At 42.8% G+C, this 27,283-nt stretch overlaps 2 protein-coding genes and 4 non-coding genes across 8 annotated transcripts in view; 5 read left to right on the forward strand and 1 right to left on the reverse strand.

Annotated features, from left to right (window-relative positions):
- Zwilch (zwilch kinetochore protein) overlaps positions 1-22,702 on the reverse strand; it is a 32,552-nt gene extending 9,850 nt beyond the window's left edge. The window contains exons 1-13 of one of the 3 annotated variants that reach the window (XM_063243314.1): positions 22,446-22,702; positions 19,292-19,343; positions 14,309-14,404; positions 12,605-12,720; positions 9,826-10,025; positions 9,097-9,167; positions 8,337-8,492; positions 6,072-6,143; positions 4,870-4,963; positions 4,348-4,397; positions 2,766-2,865; positions 1,970-2,049; positions 74-230 (exon numbers count right to left, since the gene is read on the reverse strand). In XM_063243314.1, coding sequence (XP_063099384.1) covers positions 74-230; positions 1,970-2,049; positions 2,766-2,865; positions 4,348-4,397; positions 4,870-4,963; positions 6,072-6,143; positions 8,337-8,492; positions 9,097-9,167; positions 9,826-10,025; positions 12,605-12,720; positions 14,309-14,404; positions 19,292-19,343; positions 22,446-22,498 — 1,297 coding nt within the window. In that variant the 5' untranslated portion in view covers positions 22,499-22,702. Of the gene's footprint in view, positions 1-73; positions 231-1,969; positions 2,050-2,765; positions 2,866-4,347; positions 4,398-4,869; positions 4,964-6,071; positions 6,144-8,336; positions 8,493-9,096; positions 9,168-9,825; positions 10,026-11,207; positions 11,415-12,604; positions 12,721-14,308; positions 14,405-19,291; positions 19,344-22,445 lie in introns of those variants that run through there. The other 2 variants (XM_003463473.4, XM_013145449.3) reach the window with 2 other exon arrangements.
- Positions 22,703-22,883: 181 nt separating this feature from the next.
- Positions 22,884-27,159, forward strand: Rpl4 (ribosomal protein L4). The gene is made up of 10 exons (XM_003463474.5): positions 22,884-23,037; positions 23,988-24,159; positions 24,347-24,453; positions 24,770-24,908; positions 25,224-25,348; positions 25,617-25,746; positions 25,993-26,149; positions 26,427-26,510; positions 26,628-26,748; positions 26,828-27,159. The coding sequence occupies exons 1-10, from the start codon at positions 23,035-23,037 to the stop codon at positions 27,035-27,037; spliced, it is 1,248 nt and encodes a 415-aa protein (XP_003463522.4). The 5' UTR covers positions 22,884-23,034; the 3' UTR covers positions 27,038-27,159.
- Positions 24,206-24,277, forward strand: LOC111755121 (small nucleolar RNA SNORD18). The gene has a single exon (XR_002789706.1). It is a non-coding gene; the product is annotated as a small nucleolar RNA SNORD18 (small nucleolar RNA).
- LOC111755122 (small nucleolar RNA SNORD16) lies at positions 24,612-24,710 on the forward strand. The gene has a single exon (XR_002789707.1). It is a non-coding gene; the product is annotated as a small nucleolar RNA SNORD16 (small nucleolar RNA).
- On the forward strand, positions 25,053-25,123 carry LOC111755130 (small nucleolar RNA SNORD18). Its single transcript, XR_002789714.1, has one exon. It is a non-coding gene; the product is annotated as a small nucleolar RNA SNORD18 (small nucleolar RNA).
- Positions 25,797-25,865, forward strand: LOC111755120 (small nucleolar RNA SNORD18). The gene has a single exon (XR_002789705.1). It is a non-coding gene; the product is annotated as a small nucleolar RNA SNORD18 (small nucleolar RNA).
- Positions 27,160-27,283: the final 124 nt, after the last annotated feature.

A 27,283-nucleotide genomic window follows, 5' to 3' on the forward strand; every position in this document is an offset into this window, starting at 1 on the left:
GGAGGAGCCAGGAACGCCCTGGACGGTAACTGTGCCACACTTTTTAATTTTTCAAGTTGGGAAAAGGACTTACCGATGAAAAAACTGATATAATCTTTTTTCAGTTTGTCCAAACCGATTTCCAAAAGCATCTGAAGTGGAACAGTCCCACTCAGAGGAACTGCATCCATGGCTCCGTGGTAAGATTGATGAATGAGCTTGCTTAGCAGACTGTTACTCTCACTATGGAGCTGGAAATAGAACCAATTGTATAAAGGCATGAAAATATAAACAAAAGAAGTAAATTCCATTAGCTGCAAACCAAAAATGACACACTTGCATTCCTACTCTTCTGAGCCAGCTCCACATTACAAACATGTCAGTTTCTAAAATGCCATTCCTACCTCACCTGCTTAAAAAGTCAAAGCAACTAGCAAGAGTTTAAATTTTTCAGTCCTGAGTGCCAAGCTTAACTTCATCAAGAGGCAGGCTGGTCCTTCAAGCAGGACTTCAAAAACCTTTCTCCTATTGGCTGATTCAAGTGCTACTGGCCATTTTCCCTGGAAACGGATCATCTTCTTCTGCAGGAACGTGAACTCTCTGCCCTACAGCCACAAGGCCACGCGTGAGTCCTGAGAAATTCTTTCTCGGCTGTTACACCCAGCATAACTCACCTGGCAATTCTCGCCTTAAACAGTTGTGAGCTTACAGACTGAACACAGGTTCCAAATGTCATCCAGTTCATTTTAAGCACACATGAAGTCATCATCATTGTTCCTACTACTTTAATTTTTATTGCATTGTGTTTTTTAAAACTGGCTTCATTTGGTTTGCCTGCATCATACTCGGAAGGATTATACGTGTAAACATTTCCCTCACACAGTGATTCTCAAGAGAAAATTTCAATGACCTCAACTTAAAAGCCTAAAATCACAACTATCAGTCAGGCAAAGCTTGTGCCTTTACTCTGAAGTCTCTTTGTTCACATTTAGGAAAACTTTTTTTTTTTTTTTGGCAGTGCTAAGGATTAAATCCAGGGTGTTGTATATCTAGAAAAGTTCTTAGCTTTTAATCATCATTTGGAAGCCAAGTTATTTTAAATATTTCCTAATGAATAAGGGATCTTTCAGTTTTTAAGTTTTTACTTAGCTTTCTTCTTCGTTGGAAGTGTAGTACAAATTCACTGTGGAAAACTCACGAAGCACAGGAATACACAATGCACTTAGAAATACTCATTTGTAAAAAAAAAAAAAAAAAAAAAAAAAAAAAAGAAATTTGATACTAAGGTATTAAAGGAAGGAAAATTGCAAAAAAAAAAAAAAAAAAAAAAAAAAAAAAGAAATACTCATTTGTAACCCTTCCACCAGAAGTGACTATTAAGATTTCCGCATATGCCATTGTGTATATAACTTTTTGTAAGCTGAACATTACAAGCATCTCTCTCCAAATCATCTGTCAGTGCCAAGTTTTTACCAACTGCTGCATTGCCATTACACAGCTGTATCACTATTCAAGTGGCCACTCCAATAACAAGGGAAATGTAGGCCATTTGCCATGCTCTGGTACCACAAATGAAACTATGATGATTACTGGGACACATAAAATCTTGTCACATGCTTTTGTGTATCAGTTTATGATGGAGTCTAACAAAGGAGTTACTAGTTCAAAGGGCAGGCTGCATTGAGGATATCAACACATCATCGAAACTGCTTTTCGGAAGAGTATGCTGGTTTGCTTCTCATCAGCGGCATAGGAAATACTCATAGAACAGCACTTAACTACGGGCCAGGCATCAGGTGTTTTCCAGCAGCAGTGCAATGGCACTCGAAAGTAGGTATTCTTTCCACCTTTACACAGGAAGGCACAGGAGTACAGAGGAGTAATCTCTACAGCCAGACAGCAGCGGAGCAGCAATGTAAACCCAGGAGGTCAGTCCCAGTGCCTGCATTGTCACCTATCATGCTGGCCCCTGAGAACATATGTCACCTACCCACGGCTGGATGTCATCTTGCTGGAGACTCTGCATTACCAGCATCAAACACTTCACCAAGTCTTGATAGGAAACCACACCTGGAAAATCAAGTCAGTCCGATATGATTCTCACATTTCTACAGATCAAAAACGTCATTCATCTTAAAGTTACACAAATGAAATAGAAGAATCTGTATCTGTGGGTGGAAGAAGAAAAACTGGAGGACAAAAAAATAAAATTACATAAATTTTTCTTTTCTGCAGTGTTGGGGAACTGAGCCCAGGGCCTGCTACCTATGAGGCCAGTGCTCTACCCCTGAGTTACATGTCCAACCCAGGTTTAATGTACTTCTAAAGAAAAACATCAAACTTACATTGTTGGTAAACCTACACAGTTAGTAAAAGACTAAGAAACAGTGTTTGCTTTTTCTAATAATTATAATGTTATTAAAGTATGTGTCTTGGTCCATATCAATATACCACAAAAAACAACTAAGTGTTACACTTTAAAAGGCAGAGAAGAATAGACCCATGGATTGCCCTGCCTCAGTACAATCGTTTTTCCTTCCTTCTTTTATTCTCATAGCAATCCTCCTGACACAGCCCCCTAGTGCTGGGATGGTGGGTATGTTACATCAGGCTTGGCTGCCCTAAAGCTACAAGTTTTGAGCACACTGTGCCAACCCACTGTTAGCCATGAATCTGACGAAAGAGGAACCAGACTTCCACAGAAGACTGATAGTAGGCTCTGTTCCAAAACGACTTTAAAATAAACCCAAAACACAGCATGAACCTTAGCCCTGACGGACACCTACTGCTGCTCATTTTGCACCAAAGTTGTTCGACGAAATCCAGATCATCCCGCACCGTGATGAGGACAGCTCTATCAACGGCGGCAGCGTCATGCTTCACGGCCTGAAGGACACAGGTGTCAGACAGTGCTCAGGCCTTTGTCTGTTTATTCATCTGAGACAGGGTCTGGCCACATAGTCTACGCCATCCTTGACCTTGCTATGAAGACCAGGCTGGCCTGAAACTTTCAGTGCAATCTGCCTGCTTCAGCCTCTGACAGCAGGTATTACAGTCACACAACACCACATCTGGCTTATTGAATTTTAAGGTGAAATAATCTAAGCTTTTAAATACTGCCAAAGAACTATGGGTTCACACACACACACACAAGACAGCACATTTTTTACAGCTTCTCCTTTACTTACTAGTAAGGACGCCCACACCTCACTAGACTATGAACAACTGGAATGGTAAAGCTGTTTAAAACTGTAATGAACGAAAGGGACCGTTCAGCTTTCCTTCCACATAAGAATATCAGGGCTGTAGCAGCCCTAGGAGAAGAAGCACCAGCGTCTCCTTAGAGACCCACCATGTTGGAACTCAGGGTGCTAGGAAACCGTGCAACCAGCCTGCATCCCTGGGAAGTGACTGTGGTGTGGCAGGCTGTGGCCCCTCCAGGGGGAGGACCACCAGTGTCACACTGGAACTTCGGGTGCTGGGAAACCAAGCAACCAGCTGCATCCCTGGTAGGTGGCTGTGGTGTGGCAGGCTGCGGCTGCCCCAAGGGGAGAACCACCAGCGTCCCCTGAGACCCGGGCCATGTTGGAACTTAGAGTGCTGGGAAATCAAGCAATCAGCCTGCCTCCCTGTTAAACAATAGTGAGCCTACTGGTGCACGGGATTAGAGTCAAACATCCACTTCCCCTGCCCTTTTTAGCAAACGGGAACTAGAGATCTGAGCATCCTTGGGAGGTTGACCATATGCAATATAGCAAATAAGGGGGATTTCCTTCTAACACCTCTTTGAAGTACTTTTACTATTGTTTTGCTTTATTCTGATTAATGGTACTGTTCTATTCAATAGTCTGTTTTGTTAGTTCTATAATGTTCTGTACTTCATTTTATTTTGCTATATGTGATTGAAAGAACAACTATTGTGAAGATAATGAGATACACTGTGATATCTATTACTGTTATCCTGGTAACCTGCTATGAAGTTCTGCACCATTTTCACTACACTGTCTCAACTGGCTTTGTTTTGTCTTGTTCTGCTGGATTTTACTACCTTCAAAAAAAAAAGAATATTTATCAGATTATCTCTGCCTTCATATTTGGTTCTGTCAAATGAGCATGCATGATTTGCTGTGGTGATACCACAGTAGAGCACAGAAGCGCACCCTCTTACAGTCTATTAGTGCATCACAGCAAAGCCCCTTGAAGGGATTAGTGGATTCATCTCCACTCTATACAGCATAACAACCAGCGACACATATGGCACTGGATCCAAGAACAACAGCAATCCTGGTGTGCACTCCACACTAAACCTTACTAATCTTTATAGTTAGCACTTCAGAACAAAAGCAATCCCCAATAATGCTCACTTACCTCTGTGTCTTTTTTTGTAGAATCACCAAATCCATCCAGCTTATTTAATTCTACAAAGTGGCAAAAGCTTATTAACTTCATTTTATTTTTCTGCTTTTCAAACTATATCATAACCCTATTTCCAAGTGGGCCACAAGGACAGCAGAAGCACTGCTGGGGATTTTAGTAAATTACAGGCTCTCCCAGGAGGTACAGGGCGGGAGGCAGGACTGGGGAGCAGCAGAAGCCCCCAAGCCGTGGGGCTGGCACATGGCAAGTGCAATACTCAAAGGCCGTGGCTTCCTCTGTTTCCCACAGCTGCATACGTGGTTGTTATTACACAAATTTCAAACTAATCTTACTAATTTTTAGAATGACTTAGATCTTTACAGTTAGCACTTCAGAACAAAAGCAATTCCTCTATGTCTGACCTCACAGCTTTAGTACATCCCAACCAAAAGGTATATTAAGCTAGAGACCATTCATATGTACATATAGCAATATACAAATTCTGAGACAAGAGTGAGTCAGGAAAACAAACACCATTCAGAAACTCCTGCACCAGGTCAACGGCAGATTTTGCTTCCAGAGGCTCGAGCCACTCGGTCACCCCTGTCCTCAGGCCATCAGCCAAAACCTGCACGAGACGCAAACAACCCAGAAACTTGTTAGTGCAAACACAGCTTAACCGAGGGTGTCGTCCATAGTAATACTGGTTACAATGGCACTGCTGGAGTGCTCCTGACACGCCAAGCTCTGTCATTCAGTCCTGACAAAACCACATGATGCACAGGTCACTGAGCAACGGACAGTGCTGCAATAAACACCCACAGTCCAGCCCCCAGGACAGTGTCAGGAACTGCCTGCCACATGCTCAGGTGGTACAGAAGACTCCGGACTGGGGACACTGGGCTGGCTCTGCAGCGGGCTTTTCCTTGCAGCTTTTGGACTGCAGAGCAGAGAAGGAGCAGGATATGAAGGAGGAGGGAGGAGTCCAGCCAGCGTGGAGAGAGGTGGGGACTGCGCCAGAAGACCTTAACACTAAGGTTCTTCTACTTCTTTTTTTTTTTTTTTTTTTTTTTTTTTTGGTTCTTCTACTTCTTACGGGATGTGATAGCAACTGTGGAGTTTTGGGGGCAAACACGACACAAATGACTTAAAATTCTTTCGTCTCCAAAGAATAGAGAGGGTACACATTTCCGAATCTGTCATTTCCAGGAAGTCTTTGGAAAAATGTGAAGTTTTTTTTTTTTTTGAGACAGGGTCTCCCTATATACTCCAGGCTAGCCTTAAACTCTCAGGGATCCTCCTGCCTCAGTCTCCTGAGTGCTGGGATGACAGGTCTGCATCACCATGCCCAATCTATATATCCATTTGGTATCAATAGGCAGCTGACCATGTAGAAAAAGAGCAGACCTATCTTATAACTAAAGATCAAACACTCCAGTAGAAAAGGTGAAAGATCTGTAACTATTAACTAATAATGTTCCCTTTAATTACAAGGATTGTTACCAAATAAAGTTAAAACTACTCAAACTGTCACCAGTACCAAGGAACATAAGCACCTGCCTGACAAGTACAAGGTCCTGAGTTCGACTCCCGATACCACAAAAATAAAAAATAAAATAGTATCAATGAATCTACAACACTGGAATAAATTCTGAAGGAATTAAAAAATATGAGCAAGCACTTTCATAAAAACATGAAATTTAATAAAAGTTAAAGAGTCCTGGAAGGATACTCACAAGGAGAAATTTCAGTTCTCTGTGAAGATGAGTCAAGCAACCTCTGGGCTCTCCTGATTCCACTTTGATATTCTAAAAAATATCCAAGTCAGTTCTCCTGACACTATAGCATCTTCTCCTCACAAGGAGCATGGTTATGGTTACTTACATGGCAAAACACCCACACATTTAAAAAAAAAATCTATTTATTATATCTACTATATGTACTTATTAAATGCATTTATAGTATAAATATATATTAAATAATAAACATATATTACTAATATATTAAATAATACATATAAATTAATATATATACATTAAATAAACCAGAGCATATTATCCTAGCCAGAAGTCAAAAAAAAAATTTTTTTTTTGTTACCAGGGATTGAACTCACGACTATGTGCTTGCAAGGCAAGCGCTTATGCTGCTGAGCTAAATCCCCAGCCCCAGAAGTCAAAATTTTCAAAACTTAACAATTTATAAAAAGTAGACATCAATGTATGCAAACTCTTATTACAGGAAAAGCATATGTGTAAATAATAATTCCAAACCCCGAGGGAACCACTGTTCATATATTTATTTTCTTTTTTACGTTTTTTAAAATATTTTTCTTTCTCTCTTTTTTTTTTTTTTTTTTTTTTTTTGGAGAGAGGGTCTCACCATGCATCCCAGCGTGGCCTTAAACTCACTTTGTAATCCAGGCTGGCCTCAAACTCAAAGTGATCCACCTACCTCAGCCTCCTGAATACTGGGATTACAGGCATGTGCCACCATGCTGGCTTTAATATTTAAAAAAAAAAAAAGAAAACCAAGTTTCTCAATGTATGTTCCATTGTAGCCTCCTCATTGATGTGTTTTGAAATTTTTTTTTTCTCTTTGAAATAAAATGGATTTCACAAATAAATAAAAATAAAAAACAGGATTCCATGTATACTTTTTTAAAAAAAACAGTTGCACATATTACTTTGTTTTGGGGGGTTTTTTGTTTGTTTGGTTTTGTTTTTTGCTTAATAAGAAACATTTTTGTTGTTTTTGTGAGACAGTGTCTTAGTTCAAGCTGGCCTTGAACTCACAATGTAGCCCAGGCTGGCCTTCTACTCTCAGCAACCCTCCTGCCTCAGTCTTGCAAGTGCTGGGATTACAGGTATGTGCCACTATGCCCAGCTTTTGTTTCTAGTTATTAAGGACAATTAAACTGGGGACAGTGGCACGTGCTGAAAATCGCAGCTAGTTGGGAGGCTAAGCTAGGAGGGTCACAAATTTGAGGCCAGTATGAGACTCTATGTCAAATTTTTTTTAAAAAAAGAGAAGGAAAGTTGAGGATATAGGAGACTGCTATAAAAAATCTCGCATACACATAAAACAAACAACAATAAAAAAGAACAAAAACTTTATAAAGCTATGTAATATTTCATCATGGACATCTATTTTTCTACTGAAAATTCAAGTTTTGTTTTTAGTATTTCAGAAACATAGTTGTATCACTGCACCAAATATGTTGTACATAAACTGTTATTAATTCTAGTTTTCCCTCCCCGCCTTTTTTTGTTACTTTTGAGATGGAGCCTCACTATGTAACCCAGGTGGCCTTAGAGTCATGACCCTCTGGTCTCAGCTTCCCCAGTAGCTACGATGATAGGTATATACACCATGCCTGGCTCAAGTCTGACAAATCTCCTAAGATTCCTAGCAATGTAAACACAGGTGATAATGTTTAACACTAGCACTCGGGAGGCTGAGGCAGAAAGAGCACCACAAATTCAAGGCGAGCCTGGGTTATATAGTGAGTTCAAGGCCAGCTTGCACTACACAGTGAGATGCTGCCTCAAACAAAAAATAAAAAGTAAAATAAAATAAAGGAAGTGTTTAATACTTTAACACTGCTCAATGAGTTATTGATATGTGCATTCTTAAGAAGGACAGAAAAGTAGAGGCTGGGGATTTAGCCCAGAGGCACAGCACCTGCCTAGCAAGCACAAAGTTGTGAGTTTGATCCCCTGTACAAAAAAAACCCCCAAAAACCAAGAAGTTAAGTCATTTTGAGGATTCTACTTGAGTTCTCCCTAGATTCATTCACAAAACTCTTAACTTCCACAGCTGTGGGGCTGGCAGCAGCTGACAGTTCAGCTGCCTGGCAAAGCCCCCCCTGCAGTCCTGGGAGTGCCCAGAGTGTTCCAGGCTCCCAGCCGGGAATCACCAGCAGGGAAGCAGCCAGTACGGGTCACAGCCAGCGAGTACTCCCAAGCGACCAGGGAACAAGGGAGAGCAGGGCACTTTCCTACCAGAGTGGCAGCTGACGAGAGTGGAGGGACCTCAAGCATCTCATTCACAGGGCTCCAGGAAAGATCCAGAGTGATGGCCGTGTGGGACTGGGCGGCCACATCGTCCAGGACACTAGACTTGAAGAGCTCGTACTGCGCAAAGCCCTTGGCCGTAGCCTGAGTGTGCAGGAATGGAAAAACAAGGCCATTCTTTGAAACCACAAACAGCTGACAGGGAGGAAGGCACAGCCAGTGCACCCTCTGTACCCCTGGGTTCACATCCACGGCTTCCACCCCCAGGGATCAAGATCACACGGCCCAGATGGTGCCTGTACTCAGCACTCACAGACTGCTCTCTCATGTTCCCTGAATGATGCCGCAGCAACTATTTACATCCAACTGACACTAACGGGTATTTTAGCAAAGCAGCGACGGCCATCAGTACTGTGGGGGGCACAGGTACAAGTGAACGTCTCAGCACCCCATATGAGGGACCTGAGCAAAGCAGAGCCCAAAAACTAACCCCACGCATACTCAGGGATGACTGAATTTTAGTTGATACAAAAATAAAACATTCTGAGCTGGGGATTTAGCTCAGCGGCTTAAGTGCCTGCCTGGCAAGTGCGAGGTCATCAATTTGATCCCCGGTACCAAAAAAAAAAAAAAGACATTCTGACACCACAGAAAAGTACCTAGTCATATTAAGGGTGGAGAAAAACCTTTAAACTAGGAAGGTGGGTCAATAACAGCTTGAAGAAAATAACAGAAGAAAAATACTTACAGTAGACAAGTGATGTCTTGTCTTGTGTACATTTTTTAGGTTTTCCAGACTCAGAAAATAATTTTTATCAGCTATAGGATATGAAAGAAAGAAAAAAATTAAAGGTACAGTTCTAAGTTACATTGTTAGAGCTTGAAAACTAATCCCTTGCTGGCTGTGGTGGCCCACACCTGTAATCCCAGCACTTGGGAGGCTGAGGCAGGAGAATCACTGGGAGTTCCAGTCCTGCCTGGGCTACAGAGACCTTGTCTCAAAAAAAAAAATCTCATCGCTTAAATTCTGAAACCATAACTCAGGACTAATAACTGTTGAAACTAAATGTTGAATTATAGAAAAGGAAATGTTCATTTAAAAAAATGAAAATGGAACAAAGCTCAAATATAATTAAATAGGCAGGCCTCGTGGCAGCCCCTGTAGCCTCAGCCTTGCACTGGGATGATCACTTGAGCCCAGGCGCTAGGATGGGGACTAGGCAACACAGGGAGACCCCATCTCAAAAAAAGGTGCAAAATATAATCAAGTGCCCACTTGAGACTGGAATTATAATCAGTTTTTAATGAAACATTCGCTGTATTTTTTAAACTATACCTCATGTATGTTACACGTTACATATCAGATTCATGTGAGCAGCAAAATTTCCAGGGTCTACCTTCCTCTCAACACTTTTCAGTAAAGTCCACAATAACTATGTGAATAAGTACACACAGGCGACACAGAGGCGGGTCTCACCTTTACAACTGACAGCATATAAGACGACACCTGTGACACTGTCACCAGCTGTGACGAGCTCAGCTCCAAGCCAACAGGTGGCCTCAGGATCAGAGCCATCACATCGGACCCACAGGGGAGGGAGGGCAGTAACAGGCCGCTCGACTTTCAGGTGGGTCATGTTAGGGTTGTGGGCCATGGTGTAGAGCCCAATGAACTGTCTTGAAAATAGAAAAGAAATCACCTTCTCAGTACCAAAAAAAAAAAGGAAAGAAAGAACCTATAGTTCTATGCTGAGGGCGCAGCTCAGGGGCAGAGCATACCCAAGGCTCCACATCTGACCCTAAGATCACTAAGGAGGAAAAAAGAAGACTTTTCTCTTACAAAGATACCATAAAGGAAGGATCTCACAGAAAAATGGGAAATGAAGTGCTTTGATGCACAAGTATAAATACTAGCATATCTCACCAGCAGAAGGGAACAGAGCTTATCAAACTGACAAAAACAGACACCACAAAGCCACAGTGGACTGGCAAACACCCAGCCCCAGCTCCGCATGTGACTGGATAGGAGGAGCAGCTGCAGGGAGCTCAGGCTGCAAAGGTGGGCAGCAGCAGGACAGACGCAGGGTGTGAAATGAGCTGGCCAAGTGCTCGGGGCCAATGGCTACACCAGAAGATCGTGGGTCACTGGACCCTTCAGGAAATCTAATAAGCTCTCAATTGGATAACAGTCCTGTCGTAATGCTAAATATGCAGATTCTTCTATGACAGGGTCTCATTATGCAGTTCAAGCTGGCCTTGAACTTTTGATCCTCCTGCCTCCGCCTTCCAAGTACTGGTACTACAGGTGTGTCCCCATCACTCCTATGTGTCTAGATTTTGGTCATTCTTCCATGGTCACATAAAAGAACATTATACTTGCTCTTATGAAATACAGCAATACCTCAGTTCATGAACACTCCTGTTTGTAAACACTTTGGTACACAAGCAAAGGCATTGGGCAAAATTTTGTTTTGTTTTGTTTGTCACTCCTCATTAGGTGACAAACAAAACCATGGCCATCTTCCCTGCACAAACACAAATGCAGCCATCTTCCCCCAAATCATTAAAACAAATTAAGTTCATAAACCAAGATACCACTGTATATAATGAAGTAATTAGTGGTAAAGGAATACAATGTCTCCAAAATAGTCTTTCTCTTAAAAAACTGTACACATATCTATGTAGTATGTGTATATCTATCTATGCATATAAACACATATACAGACACTATAGTTCAATCAGTATGTACATTGGTCTGGCTGACAAAGTCACCATACGTCGTCACGAAGGTTTATCATGATGCCATACAGTACATGCACATACACACACGAGTATAGAACCTGCTCTGTGGCTACTCACCTGCATGTAGAGAGGAAGAGGAGCAGGAGAAACAGAGACAGCAAAAGGTAGGTAACTGGCAACCTGGACTCAATGCACACAGAGACCTCTGTATTATTCCTGCAACTTTTCTGTACATTTCAATGTATATCTAGGTTAAGAATTACTCCAAGGGGCTGGGGATTTAGCTCAGCAGCATAAGCGCCTGCCTTGCAAGCAGGCAGTCATGAGTTCGATCCCGGGTACCGATAAAAAGGAAAAAGACCAAAAAAAAAAAAAAAAAAAAAAAAACAGAATTACTCCAAAAGGTAGCCTAATTTTCAAAGAGATAAAAATCACATTTATTACCAATAGATGATCACAAAAGGAATTTTGAAGGATTTCACTTCAAAAAGAAAGTACAAAATTAGCAGAAGGAAGAACTGAGGTGCAAGAAAAATAGCAAAGAAATGAGGGCAAAGCAACACTGCTAAAGAAATCGAGGTGAGCCAAGTCCAGTCAGCACAGAGAAAAGGAAAACAGCTCAGACCGGGTCGCTCCAGCATGCGTAAAGGAAGAGATTTCTGAAACTTCTGCCAGGCAGAATGAAAGAAAGTTTCTTTCTAGTGATCACCATTCTCTAACATTATTGTTTGAGGCTCTGCTTTACAGGGCGCCTGGGTGGTCAGGAGTCTGGTCTCACATCCTGCTCCACTACAGGAGGCAGCAGGTTTCTGGTTCGGGCTGGGATGCGCAGGGTGCCCTGCCCACCACAGCCAGACCACCACATGCCAGCACTGCCACGGGTCAGCAGGACACCCCAAACACTCCTGGATGCTTCAGAGGACCTCGGGGCAGTAAATGAAGGCTCCAATGTGTCACTCATGAGGACACATGTCGCTGGTTTTTCATGAAACACTGCAGAACCAGCAAAGGGATTTTAAGCAGGGATCAGTGTTTATAAACATTAGTCTGGGAGCAGCAGGGAAGCAAGGTTGGAGAGCAACCACCCGAGACATGGAAAACTCTAACAAGCAAGGACAAGAATTGGCAGGGAAGGGCAGAGAGAGGGAAGCTAACTGCAGTCTTCGTCACGCTGGACAGCTGTGTGCTACCAGGCAGAGCAGCCCTTACTTAGAGACAGATGCACACGCCTCAGGGGAGGCAGCTCTCTGGGGCTAGATATCATTTCCCATGGTTTATAGAGCTGCTTTAATTTAAATCCTATTCTCCAAGCTGGGCGAGGTGGTGCACATGTGCAATCCCAGCACCCAGGATGCTGAGGCAGGAGGATCACTGCAGGTCAACGCAAATCTGGGCTGCAAAGTGAATTCAAGGCCAGCCTGAAGTGAAATCCTGTCTCAAAAAGACAAAAAATAAACAGATAAATCCATCCATTCTATCCTCTATCCCTGTCTCTATACTGAGAAAAAACTTACCTGGCTCTCCCAACTGATAAAGGAAGCGGCCCAACATTCTCACCAGCAGAGAAATCAGAAATAGCAGTTTCTTCAGACTGTAGTTCTTCATGACTTGTTTCTTCCTTTTCTAAAGGCTTAAAAAGGGTTTTAAACTATTTAACCAGACAAAAGAACACAGTGGGCGAGGCAGTATTTTACAAACAGAACACGAAATATTCATCTAATTCCTAAGCACAGACCATTGGGTTATGGCAAGAATAAAGCCCTAAGCTAGATTGTATCAGAAGCACCTCCCACTGTCCCTTAAAAGGAATTTGATTTAGCCTGTAATCCCAGCACTCAAGAGGCTGAGCCAGGAGGATCATTGCACGTTCGAGACCAGCCTGGGCAACAAAGTGAGCTCAAGGCCAGCCTGAACTGCATAGGAGAGACCTTGTCCCAAACAGACCAAAACAAACAAACAAAAAAAGATACAGATTTAATTGCTTTTGGTCTAGGAAGCATCTCATGCATTCAGAGAAACACAACAATGAGGTAAAGGGAAACTCATGGGAGACCACAGATTCCACTGGATTCTCCCAATCCCCAGACTGGAAGAGCTCATTTCTGGGAAAGGACCTCAGATCCACTGCTCTCCCCGCATGGATCATCCCTTTCAAGGCTTCCAGGAAACCATGGTGTTAGGGCTCTAATAATCTGTTCATTTACCACAGTTAAACAGTCCAGCCTTGGCAAGAATAACAGTACAAGTTAACATTTTTTGAGCCTTACTAATACAGGGTACTGTTATCTAAATTATCTTTTATTTTTCATAAAAATACCAGATAAGAAACTATCATTGGTTGGGCTTAGTAACCCTAGCACTGAGGGGAGGACTGCCTGGAAAAAAATAAGTGAACAAAAAACACTGTCATTGTCCCTAATGAACCAAACTGCATTTTTTTTTTTTCTTTTGAGACAAGAAATTGTCTCAAAAGACATTCAGGCTGGTCTTGAACTTATTATGTAGCCTAGGTTGGCGGTGAACTAGTAGTGATGCTCCTGCCTCAGCCTCCCAAGTGCTGTGATTACAGACATGTGCCACCGTACCCAGCTAACAGGAAAACAGAAGTGCCACCTGCAAATATAGGTGCTACACAGCAAAGCCAACCTTAGAACCCAGTAGCTCTCAACTGTGGCACATTCCTACCACAAAACACTTCTCAGCAGGAGCTTGAAATGAGCTGTCAACACAGGCACTGCTTTGGGTGAGTCTTAAAGGCATCATACTAAGTGAAGTCAAACTCAAAAGGTGACTCTATTTGTGACATTACTGAAAAGACGAAACCACGGTGCAGGTAGAGGGCTCCGTGGTGGCCAGCAAGGAGGACGTAATTACAAACGGCTCCCTCGAAGGCGCTGCTGAGGGCTGTCTGGGGAGCCGGACCTGTCCGGAACGCGACTGTGGTACATGTAGAATAATCTGCGCAAGCGCCTGAATTCACAGCACTGCACCGCAGGAGAAAGGGGTCAGCTTTACTGAGTACCTGCTCGTTCCTTTTGCTTAATGAAACGACTAGAAAATTTACAATCATATATGGTACAGATTCTGCTTCTACAAAACAGCAGTGTTCTTATTCCTAAAAGAGTTAGAATTCACTTTTACTAAGGCAGTAGAAAAATGCATACGCTTGAGATTATTCCCAAGGCACATCACAACGGCGATCCCCCAGCGCTGCTCACCGCTTTCTCCACGAGGAATATCACGTCATGTTCGCCTAGTATACTCTTTACAGGGTTTGGCTGGCCCTTGCTGATCAACTGCACTTGAACGTCAGCCTGTTAAAAACAAGAGCCAGCAGCGTCACACAAGCACTGAAATATTTCTTGGGTTTAGGAAATCTAGTAGGAAAAGAAAAAAAGGAAACCTAGCAGCTCTCACACCTCTTCCCACCCGTGCGTGGAGGCTGCCTGACACGCATGGCACCCTGTGAAGGCCCCTTCACTTAGGCCCACGCCGGGGTCCGCACCCCTCACCTCCTCTATGATCGGCTGTACTGCCCGCAACCAGCTCTCTCACTTCCGATCGTATGATGCAACGTAAAAAAACTTCACAGGAATTGTATGTTCTTTTAAGTTAACCCCAAAACACAATTACTTTAGAAAAACATTAAAACAGATAACTTCTTTTTAAAAAAGAAGTTTTAAAAAAACTACCTGTCAGGCTGGGGATTTAGCTCAGTGGCATAAGTGCCTGCCTAGCAAGCATGAGGTCATGAGTTCGATACCCCATACCAAAAAACAAGAACAAAAAAACTACCCATAATTCTATTGCCTAGCACAATCACCATTCTTAGCCGGGTTGGCTTAAAATGCTGCCAAATCTCTTTTGAAGGCATGCAAATCTTTTTTAATTAGCACATGTTTGCAATACATTACATATGTGTACAAAACACATCTCAATTCTTTTTGTCTCCTTCTCCTCCTCTCCTCTCCCTGCCTCCATCTCTTGGTCTCCTTCCCATTTGCAACTGATCTCTCTTCCTATTTCCTATTACCTACTTTGGCCTTTTGCTTTATTTGTATTCGGCTTCCCATACATGAGCAACCATGTGATGTCTAAGCGTGTCTGACTTAGCTCACCTAGCAGGCCCCAATACGTGCCCATCTCCTCGCACACCACTCATCTATCCTTGACAGCAGACAGCACTCCACTATGCATGAAGATCACATTTTCTGTATCCATTCATCTGCTGATGGACTTACAGGCTGCTTCCAAGATTTAGTTATGTGCTAGCCTGGGCAGCACATGTATCAGGATTTATGTTATTTAAGTTATTATCAGGATTTAAGTTATTATGACTTGTCTTGCTATTCACAGGGGCATGCATGGGTCACTGCACCATGTCTTTAAATCCAGGAACCTAGAACAGCTGGGGCGAACAAAATTTCTTTTGAGACAGGGCCTTGTTATTCAGGTTGGCCTCAAACTCAGTGATGCTCCTGCATCAGCCTAAGTGCTGAAATCACAGGCATATGCCACCCTGCTCAGAGCAGAATTTCTAGTTTGTTTTGTGAGGAATCTCTATTTTTATTTATGTAATAATTGTAGTAGCTTACATTCTAATCAACAGCATAAAAAGGTTTCTTTTTTTCTGCAGCCTCACCAGCACGTTATCATTTGATTTCTCTTTTTCAAAACAGGGTCTTCATATGTAATTCAGGCTGGCCATGAATTCACAATGTACGCTAGGCTGGCCTTGAACTCAGGGTGACCCTCCTGCCTCAGCCTCCAAGTGCTGGGATTGCAGACGTACAACATACTGGACTATTATTTGATTTCTTAATGACAATGATTCTTTCTGGAAGATGAAATCTCAGTATTGTTTTAATCTGCATTTCTCTAATGGCCAGAGATGCTGAATGTTTTTTCATGTATTCACTGGCTCTTCGTATTTCTTTTGAAAAGTGTCTATTAATTTCAGTTGTTAGTTTTTTAGCTGGGTCTTGTGTTCTGGGACAGTATAATTGTTTCGAGTACCTCAGGCATATATTCCAGAGACTAGTATTCATTTTCTGACTTAAGAATAGCTGCCAAAACTATCTTCCTGTGCAGGATGCCTCTTCACTCTCTTGTTTCTTTTGCTGTGCAGAAGCTTTTTAATTTTCAGCACTATTTCCTGTGCAACCAGAAAGTTCTTACCTATGCCTTCAAGAGTTTTATCCATTCCATCCTCCGGGTTAAACGTTTCTGTTTTACTATTTAGATCTTGGATCAGTTTTGACTTTAGCTTAGCGCATGGTGAGGTACACGTCTAGATTCAATCTTCTGCACATGGACAGCCAGTTTTCATTTATAAAAGAGGCTCCCTTCCTCTCAGCATGCTTTTAACTCCTGTGTCAAGGATCAAATGGCTGAATGTGCCTCAGGTTGTTTTTGTATCTGCTGTTCTACTGATCTGTATCTGTTTTTGTGCCACTACCATGCTGTTTGTATCCCTGCAGCTTTGTATATAACTTGAAACCTGCTTTGCTCTTGTTGCCCAGGATTGCCTTTGCTATTCGAGGTCTCTCCAGCTCCATGTGAAATTTAAGATTGTCTTCACTAGTTCTGTGAGGAATGTTGTGGGTATTCTTATTGGGATTGTATTAAATCTACATATTAATTTTAGAAGCATGGCCTTTTTGACATACTGGTTCTACCTAATCTGGAAGAGGAGCTTTCTTTTTCTTCCTTTTCTTTTTTGACACAGGGTCTTTCTATATAGTTCAGACTGCCATTGAACTCATTATATAGATTAGGCTGGCCTGGAACTCAGCAATCCTCCTGCCTCAGCTTCCAACGTGCTGGGATTGTAAGCATGCACCATCACACCCAGCTCTTTCTATTTTCTGACCTCTTTTCAGAGTACTATAGTTTTTATAACCGAAGCCTTTCACTGCCTTTGTTAGGTTAATTCCTAAGTATTTCATTTTTCTTGAAGCTAGTGTGAAGGATATATTATTCCTAATTTTTCTCTGTGATTTCATTATTGGTGTCCAAGAACACTACTTTTTGTGTTTGGTTTTTGTTTGCTTTTAGTGGAGGGATTTTGGTTGAGACAGGGTCTTAGTGTGTAGTTCAGGCTGGTCTTGAACATACCATGCAGTCCAGGTAAGCCTTGAACTTGCAGTGATTGCCTGCATCAGCTTCCCAAGGGTTGGTATTACAGATATACACGATCACACCTGGCTCGTGTGTCCATTTTGTATCCTGCTACCTACTGAATTTGTTTATCAGCTTCAGAAGTCTTTAGGTGGAATTTTCTATGTAAAGGGTAGTATCATCTGCAAATAAAGACAGTTTTGACTTCTCCTTTCCCATATCTTTCTTCTCTCTCTTAGGGCATACAAATAAAGCTCTCTAAAGAGACATGTACCTATTTACATATCAAGTAGGATTCTGCTTTAAAAAGACAGGATATTTAAACAGTTTTGTGTCATGCACCACTTTTTTTTAGGGGGGTACTGGAGACCGAACTCACAGCCTTGTGCGTGCCAGGCAGGTGCTTATGCCACCAAGCTAAATCCCCAGCTCGTGAACCTCTTTCCACAGCATTAAATATTCTCTGGCTGCCTAACACTACAGATCCACCATCACATAATGAATTCCACATTGGCAACAGTTTGGTAGTTTTCAGTTGTTATTATAATAAACAATGGACAATAACACTTGTGAATTATTTTCTTAAGATGAATACTTATCACCACACTGATACTCTCAAATTGCCTTTCAAACATGTCATACCCACATATTTTCATTCCCATCACTTATATCAATATACTTCAGTATTTTCATCATTCATCTTTCTATCTCACAGAACAAGCTTTTTTTTTCTTTTTTTGTTTTGTTTTGTTTTGGAAATTGCTATGGATGTTGCTATGTAGTTCAGGCTTGCCTTGAATTCACTTATGTAGCCCACGCTGGTCTTGAACACATGGTGATCCTCCTGCCTCAGTCTCCTGGGTGGTGGCATTATAGGCATATGCCATCATGGCTGGCCCAAAAAGAGTATTTTAGTGTCACCTATTTGATCATTAATAAAAGTGAACAATATTTTATAAAATGTTTATTGGTGATAAGTGTACCTCCTTATTGGAATCTATTTGATATCTTCATTGGATTCTGAAGCATTTAGATACTAACCTCAGGTGGGCAAGGATACTGCATTGTCTATAACGCCTCTGAGTTTCACTTACTGTGAGTTGAACTAAGGCCCCCTACAGGTAAAGCCCGTACCCCTAGTTCCTGTAAAGTGACCTTACTCAAAGATAAGAGTCCTCAGAAATATAATCCAGTTAAGAGAAGGACTAATTTGAATCTGGGGGAGCCCTAGAACCAACAGCTGCTATACTTTTAAGGAGACAGAGACAGACACAGGGCAAGCACCACTGGAACTCTAAGCCGGACAGCATCAAATCACCAGAAACCACCAAAACCCAGGAGAGGTTGCGAGAGCCCCTTTCCTAGAGTTCTCAGGACACATGGATCGGACCTCCAATCTCCAACCTGTGAAAGAATTTCTGCCGTCTTCCACTGTCTGATCTGTGACACTTTGCTGCAGCAGCTCTGGGAAACCAACTGGGATGTCACACAGCCAGAATCGACATAAGGTAGGATTAACAAATTTACCTGGATATATTTCACTCTTGAGTCTGGTTAATGAGACTTCAGTGAAAGAATCTACATTTTCCTTCTTAATTACTCACTCATGTTCTTTGCCTATTCTTCCATTAGTTATGGTTTTTTCTTATTGATTTTAAATATACAGTATCCATATAAACATATATAAGATACGCTTAGGGAGAAAAAGGAGACGAGGGGAAGGAAAGAGGGGCAGAGGGGGATATACACGGACATTAACTCAAATCATTCATGATTATTACTCTACAGCTTATCCTATAATGCATAATTCATATACTTCATTAATAACCTCCCCAACTATGAGTTTATTTATGAAACACTTAGCACATTTCAGATGCTTAATAAATATATACTATTTAAAGCAATCTTGCTTGTTCATAATCATCAATGAGAAAATTTTCAGACTATAGGTATTTGTCAAAATCTGCAGAACTGTACCCTAAACGGGTAATATTTAATGTATATAAATTCACATCAATAAACCTGATTTAAAACCCCTCAATCTTAGGATTGAATTTTAAAACCAAATAAACTGTTCATACCTCATAGATAAATGGGTCTTTACAGATTCCTTTCTTTCCTTCATTAAATTCCCTGAAACATAGAAACACACATTTTTATTTAAACTCACAGGATAACTAGTACTTTCCCTCTGCACGGTATGAATAGAAAAAGAAAAAGCAAACTACTTACGGAGGTCCTAAGACATAGGTGGAAAACGGGGGAAATTAGGTTAAGAGGAGAAAAACAAAACAAAACAAAAAAATTGTGGGAACTGGGAGTGGTGGCGAAGACTGAGACAGAAGGATCTCTGAGTTCAAGGCCAAGGGCTACAGAGTAAGTTTAAGGTCACCCTGAACTGCTTAGTGAGACACTGTCTCAAAAAAATCCACCTATGGCAGAGATTAATATGCTGTCACTTACTGTTAGGTATAAGAATTATTCATTCATTTACTTATTTTTGTCCTTTTTGAGACTGGGTTTTGCTATGCAGTTCAGGCTGGCCTTGAAGTTACTCTGAGCACAAGCTGGCTTCAAACTCAGAGCTATCCTCCTGCCTCAGCCTCCTAAGCACAAATGCTGGGATGACAAATGTGCCACCATGCCCAGCTATCAGAGGTTTTTTAGAAGCAACAGAAAATTAGGTTGCCTGTCTGTACTCTTCTGTCTTTTCAAACACATCACCAATTAATATTAAAATATAATCTGCTTCAAGACTGTTTTTTGGGTTTTCGTTTTGTGTTTCTGAGGCAGGGTTTCACTATGCCGCCCAGGCTGGCCTTGAACTCACTTTGTAGGCTAGGCTGGCCTTGAACTCATGGCAATCCTGCTGCCTCAGTCTCCATGCCCCATGACTCTAAGTAAAAACCACTACACTCTGCTCTGCTTTGGAATCCATGGGAAACCACTGAGAAGTTACTTAAAGAGTTTCAGGCGTTAGATTTTATAACTAAATTGGAAGCATTTATCCTCCATTTTATGAGTTGTTACTAAAAACAATCAGTACATTTTATTATGTTGAACATTTTCTTTTAAAAATGTAAGCAAGAGCCGGGCATGGTAGCACATGTCTGTAATCCCAGCACTTAGGAGGCTGAGGCAGGAGGCTCTCCTCAAGCCTGGCTATACAGCAAGTTCAAGGACAGCTTGAGCTGCCTAGTGAGACCCTGTCTCAAAAAAGCAAACATAAAAAGCAGGCACAAGCTCCAGGATGTCATTTAATAATTATCATTTAAGAAAATTTTAAAATAGGGATTCCAAAGCATGTGAACTTATTAATATATAAAATGCAATACAAACATATACAACCAGCCTGATCTACACTCTGAAAAAGAAAAGTATCTCTAGTCGCTGAAGCAACTTGATCCAACTGTTTGAGGACAGCATCTATGTCTACTTCACCTGCCATCAGACCGGCCAGCTGAGGTAGAAACTGGAGTACCATGGAACACAAGATTGTGACTTATTCTTCAAAGATGTCTGATTTTTACATAGAACTCAAGGACATTAATCAGTCATTCAACAATCCTATGGACTACAGGGCAGGCCCCCTGAGTAGATACTGAAGATATCAAACTGAAACATAGTCTTAACTGGAGTAAAGCAGTTACTGAGGCAGAGACAAGCACTGTACGGAAGCTGGGGTGGAGATTTAGCTACAGGGCTTGAGCTTTATTCAGCAAGTCCAGAAAAACTTAATACAAGATTTTCAGTGAGAAACAGCTCAGTGGCTGGAAGGTGGAGGGTAAAAAGAAGGAGGACAGCCAACAGCGGTGAATAACCTTACATGCTTCAGAGCACCAGTAGAGAGGAGAGTGAAAGGGCTGAGGAGGGAAGTGGGAACGTGGGGCAAAGGAAAGAAAGGAAATTGCAGTCTTGGATCTGGAAATCTTAACTCAGAGACAGAGTTCAGGAGTAGTAGGTTTAGAGGAAAAATTAATCCAGTCTTGTGGTGGTGACTTTGACATCCCAAGTGAAGCTTCATTTAACAGACAAACTTAGGAAGCTTCCCAGTGGAAAGAAAGACTAGTAACACCATGAAATAACTGGGAACTAGCGAGAATCTACACAAAATCTTATCAACAGAGTACTAATTCAATACAAAATTATGCAACAAAAAACTAAGCAGTTGATAAGGAGGTCCCAGCACTCAGGAGGCTGAGACAGGAAAGTCACAATTCGAGGCCACCCTGGGCAACACGGCTGAAGCAAGGAGGTAACAGATTTGTGGAGAATGAATCACGAGCCCTCCACACTGGTGTGGATGGGTGGAGGTCCCATTTTCTAAGGTTTTGGTGTCATTTTGCTAACCTGACAAAAGGCTCCTGTAAAACATGATGTTGAGGCCCCAACAGGAAGACATCTCAGAGTGACACTGGCCTTTCAGGGGAGGGCCGGGCGGAGAGTGGTCTCACAGTGATACAGATGGCCAGAGATTTGCTGGAGGACAAACTGCCTAAGGCCAGTACCCAAGGACCAACAAAACAAAGTCCTGGTGAGATTGGCGGGACTTTCTTGCCCAGGAATAAGCTATTCACGCTTTTCTAAAGAAGGTCTTTGCTTAAAGTTACAATTAATGGAGCATACTCCAGCTTCCTACAGGATCAATTTCTAAGTCAGACTTTCCTGCTTGTCACCCCATAAATTGATCTTAGTTTGGCTGAGATGTAGTCATTTTTGAGCACAAAAACTCCTTGACACAAAAGTCGCTTTGTCGCCAGGCCTGGTGGCACATTCCTGTAATCTCAGCACCCAGGAGGCTGAGGCAGGAGGATCGCCGCGAGTTCGTCGCCGCGAGTTCGAAGCCAGCCTAGGCTACACAGCAAGACTGTGTCTCCAATATCGAAAACAAAACAAAAGAGGGGCAACAAGGATTTACAGGTGAAGAAGCTAAAGGAAATATCTAGATTTCCACACCCTGGGAGGGGCCTCTACCGATCGCCAGTGCATACATGAGCAGATGCACACTAGACACCTGTCACCTGGTACCTAGGTGATAAGGCAGTCGTCTTCTCCAATGCCTCCCCCAGGTCTCCCCACATCCGAACACAGCCGTCCTCTCTAACTCCCAGACCCGGAAAGCTGGCAAAGCGCAACTCCTCAGGGTATAGCAAAAGACCTGGTCCGGGGACCGGGATATCCAGAGGGGCAAGGGCTGTTCTTGGTCCCTGGGCGACAGTAAGGTCGACAACTCACTGCAGGAGGCGAGCGTAAAATTCCTCCGTCGCTCGGTTCGTCCGCGCCCACATCGCGCCCTAGCAGCAGCGAGCTCCGGGACCGCCAAACTGAATTGAGCGCCGGGACGCTGACGTCAGAGGCCGTGACCCCGCCCCGCCGGAACTACTTCCACAGCCAACAAGTTGTTTGTCCTCAAAGTTAAAAGTTTTTCTCTAAGAGCACCCAGTTATATTTCCTGTTCCAATAGTCTCTTATTCTCATCAGGAAAAAAGTTAAAATAAACGGCGGGCTGTGGGAACAGGTGACTCGTCTCGCGAGATTTGGCCACGCCCCCTGCGGATTAGTCCGCGAAAAAGAGTCCCTCCTTTATAAACCTTTATTAGCGTAGTGGGAAATAAATTGCGTGCTTTATTCTACATATAAAAAAACAGTACGGCCTTTTGTGTTTTTAGAGCATTTTAGGGCATATTTTCGGGTCTGAGTAGGATCCGAGGCGGGGCCCTATGGGGAAACGAGGTGAAGGATACATATAGGGCGGCAGTGCGAGGCACTTCCTTTTCCTGTAGGAGCCGCCGGGTCGAGAGGAGCGTGGCCTTCTCTCCCCGCCATGGTGAGTGGCTCCTTGCTTGGCTGGACTTTTCTCTGACCCTGGGGCCAGTAGGGAAGGATGCAGGGTTCAGGACACGAAGTCTGAAGGCGAAGACGCCAGCGGGAGAAAGAGATGAATGCCAAAGGCGTATGCTGCTGGCGGGGAGCAGGGTTGTGGAGCGGCACGGCAGCCATTTTAGACGCAACGTGGGGGCCCGGCCCGGGCCGCTGGAAAGTGATCGGAGAAGCCCGGGACCTCTGGCGGAGACCTTTAGGGTCCTGGCTGCCCTCCGACCTTAGAAAGTGTGGTTCTGCGGGAAACGAAAACCTTGGGGCCTAAGACCGAATTAGAGAGGATGCCTGGGCCTTGCATATTGGTGTGTTGTCTGTAAAGATACTCGTTCATTTAAGCTGCAGTGTTTGTTGTAAAAGATCATTGTTAATTTCCCCCTTGGATCTTTGCCTGCATAGCTTTGGAACTTTATGCTGAAGCTTTCTGATTCTTTTCCCTTTAAGAATTGTTTTACTCGGTGCCATAAGTGTTTTGAGTTCTCAGCCAGCGCCCAGCACGGCTTTTCTGTGTGCAGCGCTCCGGTAGAGTGGACGGAGCCGATCGCTGCTGAGCTGGAGTAAACACCTAGTAGAGTAGCAGCGTTCAGCCGTGCTAAATGTGGAGACTTGTACAGCTGGAGAGGAGGCAGTGGTTCATTTCTAAACAGTGATGAGAGAAAGCGGCCTGAAGCATGCGAAGATAATTCTAGGGGAGGCCTTCAGGTGAAGACCTGGTGAAATTCTAAGTGTTTCGAGTGTAAGAGTTTATTGAGGAACTAATACAGGCCTGCTAGTGGAATTTGTAGCTTAGGTGTTTGACTGATGTTTCGACTTTAAGCATTCACCTGACCGTACTGTGTTGTGTAACATTTGACAGAACCCGGAGAGTTGCTTCTCATATGTGTCTCTTTCCCCTCCAAGGCTTGTGCTCGTCCCCTGATATCAGTGTACTCCGAAAAGGGAGAGTCGTCCGGCAAAAATGTCACTTTGCCTGCTGTGTTCAAGGCTCCCATTCGACCAGATATTGTGAACTTTGTTCACACCAATTTGCGGAAAAACAACCGGCAGCCCTATGCTGTCAGCGAATTAGCAGGTATGGATTTGCATTTTTCTCGGGATGGTGTTTTAAGGCCCATTCACAGTCGTGATGAGATTCCACTCCATTGGTCCGTGTTTCTGAACCACATGATTTTCTTGGATGCTCTGATGCTGTCTGTTACCATGCATAAGTCATAGCTTGGGCAACTACACAGCTAAAAGCTTTTTCTTCCCAATTTTAGGTCATCAGACCAGTGCTGAGTCTTGGGGGACTGGCAGAGCTGTGGCCCGAATTCCCAGAGTTCGTGGTGGTGGAACGCACCGCTCTGGCCAGGGTGCCTTTGGAAATGTATCCTTTGTTTCATGAGACTGGTTGTGGCTTGTGGAATTTAGCAGGCTGGAACGGGGCTGGTTCATATTAACATGTGCTGCAGCATCTGTGTCCAGAATGCTTAGTGTCCTCAGTAAAAAGATGTTTTTAAGGGATTCGCATAGGGAAGTGCTGCTTGCAATGATGTTGTAATTTGCGTCTTACTCTGTTCTCAGCGACAGTTGCCTGCTGTCAGTAAGCTGGTTCAGAAGATTGACGAAATTTGTTACTGAGCAAGATAATAGATATCTAATTCCTAAGCTACACTAAGTATGATTCTTAACTAAGAAAACAGATGTGTCGAGGGGGCCGCATGTTTGCACCAACCAAAACCTGGCGCCGCTGGCACCGCAGAGTGAACACAACTCAAAAGCGGTACGCCATCTGCTCGGCCCTGGCTGCCTCGGCTTTACCAGCACTGGTCATGTCAAAAGGTTGGTGATGGTTTTTCTGCATCAGAGTAGTGATTTCATCCCATGGTGTCCTGCTGTAAAGTGCCTATCACTAGCAAGGAATGTAGCTTAAAGCGAAATTCTTCCTTTTAAACTCCCCTTATGTTTCTTGTGGCATTTTTAAACTGAAAATGATGAAATTCCACATATTGGTCCGTGTTTCTGAAACACATGATATTTGTGGAAATTCTGATATAGTAAATCGCATGTCATTTTGCTTTTGTGGGTTATTGCTCAAGTGTTAAGTTTTTCAAAAACATTCAGATAACGAGGTCAGTCTTCAATTGACTTTATCAGGTCATCGAATTGAGGAAGTTCCTGAACTTCCTTTGGTGGTGGAAGATAAAGTTGAAGGTTACAAGAAGACTAAAGAGGCAGTTTTGCTTCTGAAGAAACTTAAGGCCTGGAATGATATCAAAAAGGTAGGTCCTTGTGCATATTTACAGTTGGGTAGGTTATGCTGTACCGTCTAGAGAATAATGGCAAGAAAAAAAGGTATACACATCCATTACAGACATGGTGCTTTTCAGAGTGTCTCTTTTGTAGATTTGGTTAGTTGGCTTGGGAGTGTAGAACTAGCAGATAGAGGACAGCTCAGCATAGCGTGCAATAGTGAGAGCTTTTTAACCAATCTCAACTTGGTTCAACTGCTGAGATCAGCCCCTAATATCAGAGCTACTGGCTTTGTAGGTCTACGCCTCTCAGCGAATGCGGGCTGGCAAGGGCAAGATGAGAAACCGCCGCCGGATCCAGCGCAAAGGCCCCTGCATCATCTATAATGAAGACAACGGTATCATCAAGGCCTTCAGAAACATCCCGGGTGAGTCTTCCCATTTGTGTTGCTTCTCTGTATGGTGCTCACACACTCAGCCTTGATGATGAGTTCCACTTCATGGTCCGTGTTTCTGAATTCGATGACGTTGCGGAAGTTCTGACATTGGCTGAATGAATTGCAGTACCATTGATTTTGAAACTTCACACATCATATAGGCCTTCCATACCTTAAGTAGCACTTCAGCCATAAAGATGATTTGTGAGCCTTCCTAATTCTCTTTTCCCTTTAAAGGCATTACTCTGCTGAATGTAAGCAAGCTGAATATTTTGAAGCTTGCTCCCGGTGGGCATGTGGGGCGTTTCTGCATCTGGACTGAAAGTGCTTTCCGGAAGTTAGATGAGTTGTATGGCACTTGGCGTAAAGCTGCTACCCTCAAGAGTCACTATAAGTGAGTGTTCTCATGTTCATACACAGGCTGTGTGTGTGTTTAAGCCGCATGTGGACATTGAGAAGCGGTTTGCATACTTCAAATGCTGGGTTGTGTTTTACATTTCTGATATAGCATGCTGCATTGTGCTGTACATATTCTGCAGTGTTGTTGTATAAGGAACATAGGGGAAATTCTTTGGGAGTTCTGAAGAATTCAATGGTTAAAAACTATTTAGGTTCGTGTTTGTTAGCTCTAAAAAGGGAGGATTCAGACCCATTATCAATCTCTCCCTCAGCCTTCCAATGCACAAGATGATCAATACAGACCTGAGCAGGATCTTGAAGAGTCCAGAGATCCAGAGAGCCCTGCGAGCACCACGGTAGACTTTGGGCACTTACTATAGAATTCTTCTCATAGAATTGTAATTCATAAAATTACTGTTTCAGCATTGTGCATAATGGAAATCAAATGTTGGTACATTGTCTGCCTTTCACAGCAAGAAGATTCATCGCAGAGTCCTAAAGAAGAATCCTCTGAAGAACCTGAGGATCATGCTGAAGCTGAACCCATATGCAAAGACCATGCGCCGGAACACCATTCTTCGGCAGGCCAGGAATGTAGGTGTTCGTTTGCTCTGTGATAGGTCAAAAAGAAAAATTTTAAAATTTTCTTAATTTTCTACCTAATTTGTTGCAGCACAAAATTCGTGTGACTAAAGCAGCTGCACGTGCGGCCAAATTGGAAGAGAAGAAGGCTGCTGGCAAGAAGCCTGTAGAAGAGAAGAAAGAAAAGAAGACTGGGGCTCCCAAGAAGCCCTTGAAGAAGTCTTTGGTGAAGAAAAAACCGGCAGCTGCCAAGAAACCAGCAGAAAAAAAACCTGCTGAAGAAAAGAAGCCTGCTGCATAAACTCAAATCCCATACAGGTGACATAAATTTGGACAGCTTATTTTGAATAAAGACCTGTTCAAAAAGGCAGTGAGAAATGTCGCTGTTGTATGAATCTTCATTAAAACATTTTCTAAATTATACTTTGTTCTCTTTCAAATCCAGTTTTTCTTAGACATCCTCCTTCAGGACTACCTGCCAAGTTGCCACCACACATAATTCCAGCCTTTAATTTGCACCATACCATACTTGTAGCAAAATGTACAT

Source organism: Cavia porcellus, unplaced genomic scaffold, assembly GCF_034190915.1.
Source record: "Cavia porcellus strain 051 isolate PalLab524CR breed Dunkin Hartley unplaced genomic scaffold, mCavPor4.1 scaffold_37, whole genome shotgun sequence".
In the NCBI taxonomy this organism is placed as follows: Eukaryota; Metazoa; Chordata; class Mammalia; order Rodentia; family Caviidae; genus Cavia; species Cavia porcellus.

Coding starts and splice junctions, on each gene's coding strand:
- Rpl4 (XM_003463474.5), top strand. Junction 24,454..24,769: donor GCCAGGGTGCCTTTGGAAAT/GTATCCTTTGTT, acceptor CTAAGAAAACAG/ATGTGTCGAGGGGGCCGCAT. Junction 26,150..26,426: donor ACCCTCAAGAGTCACTATAA/GTGAGTGTTCTC, acceptor TCTCTCCCTCAG/CCTTCCAATGCACAAGATGA.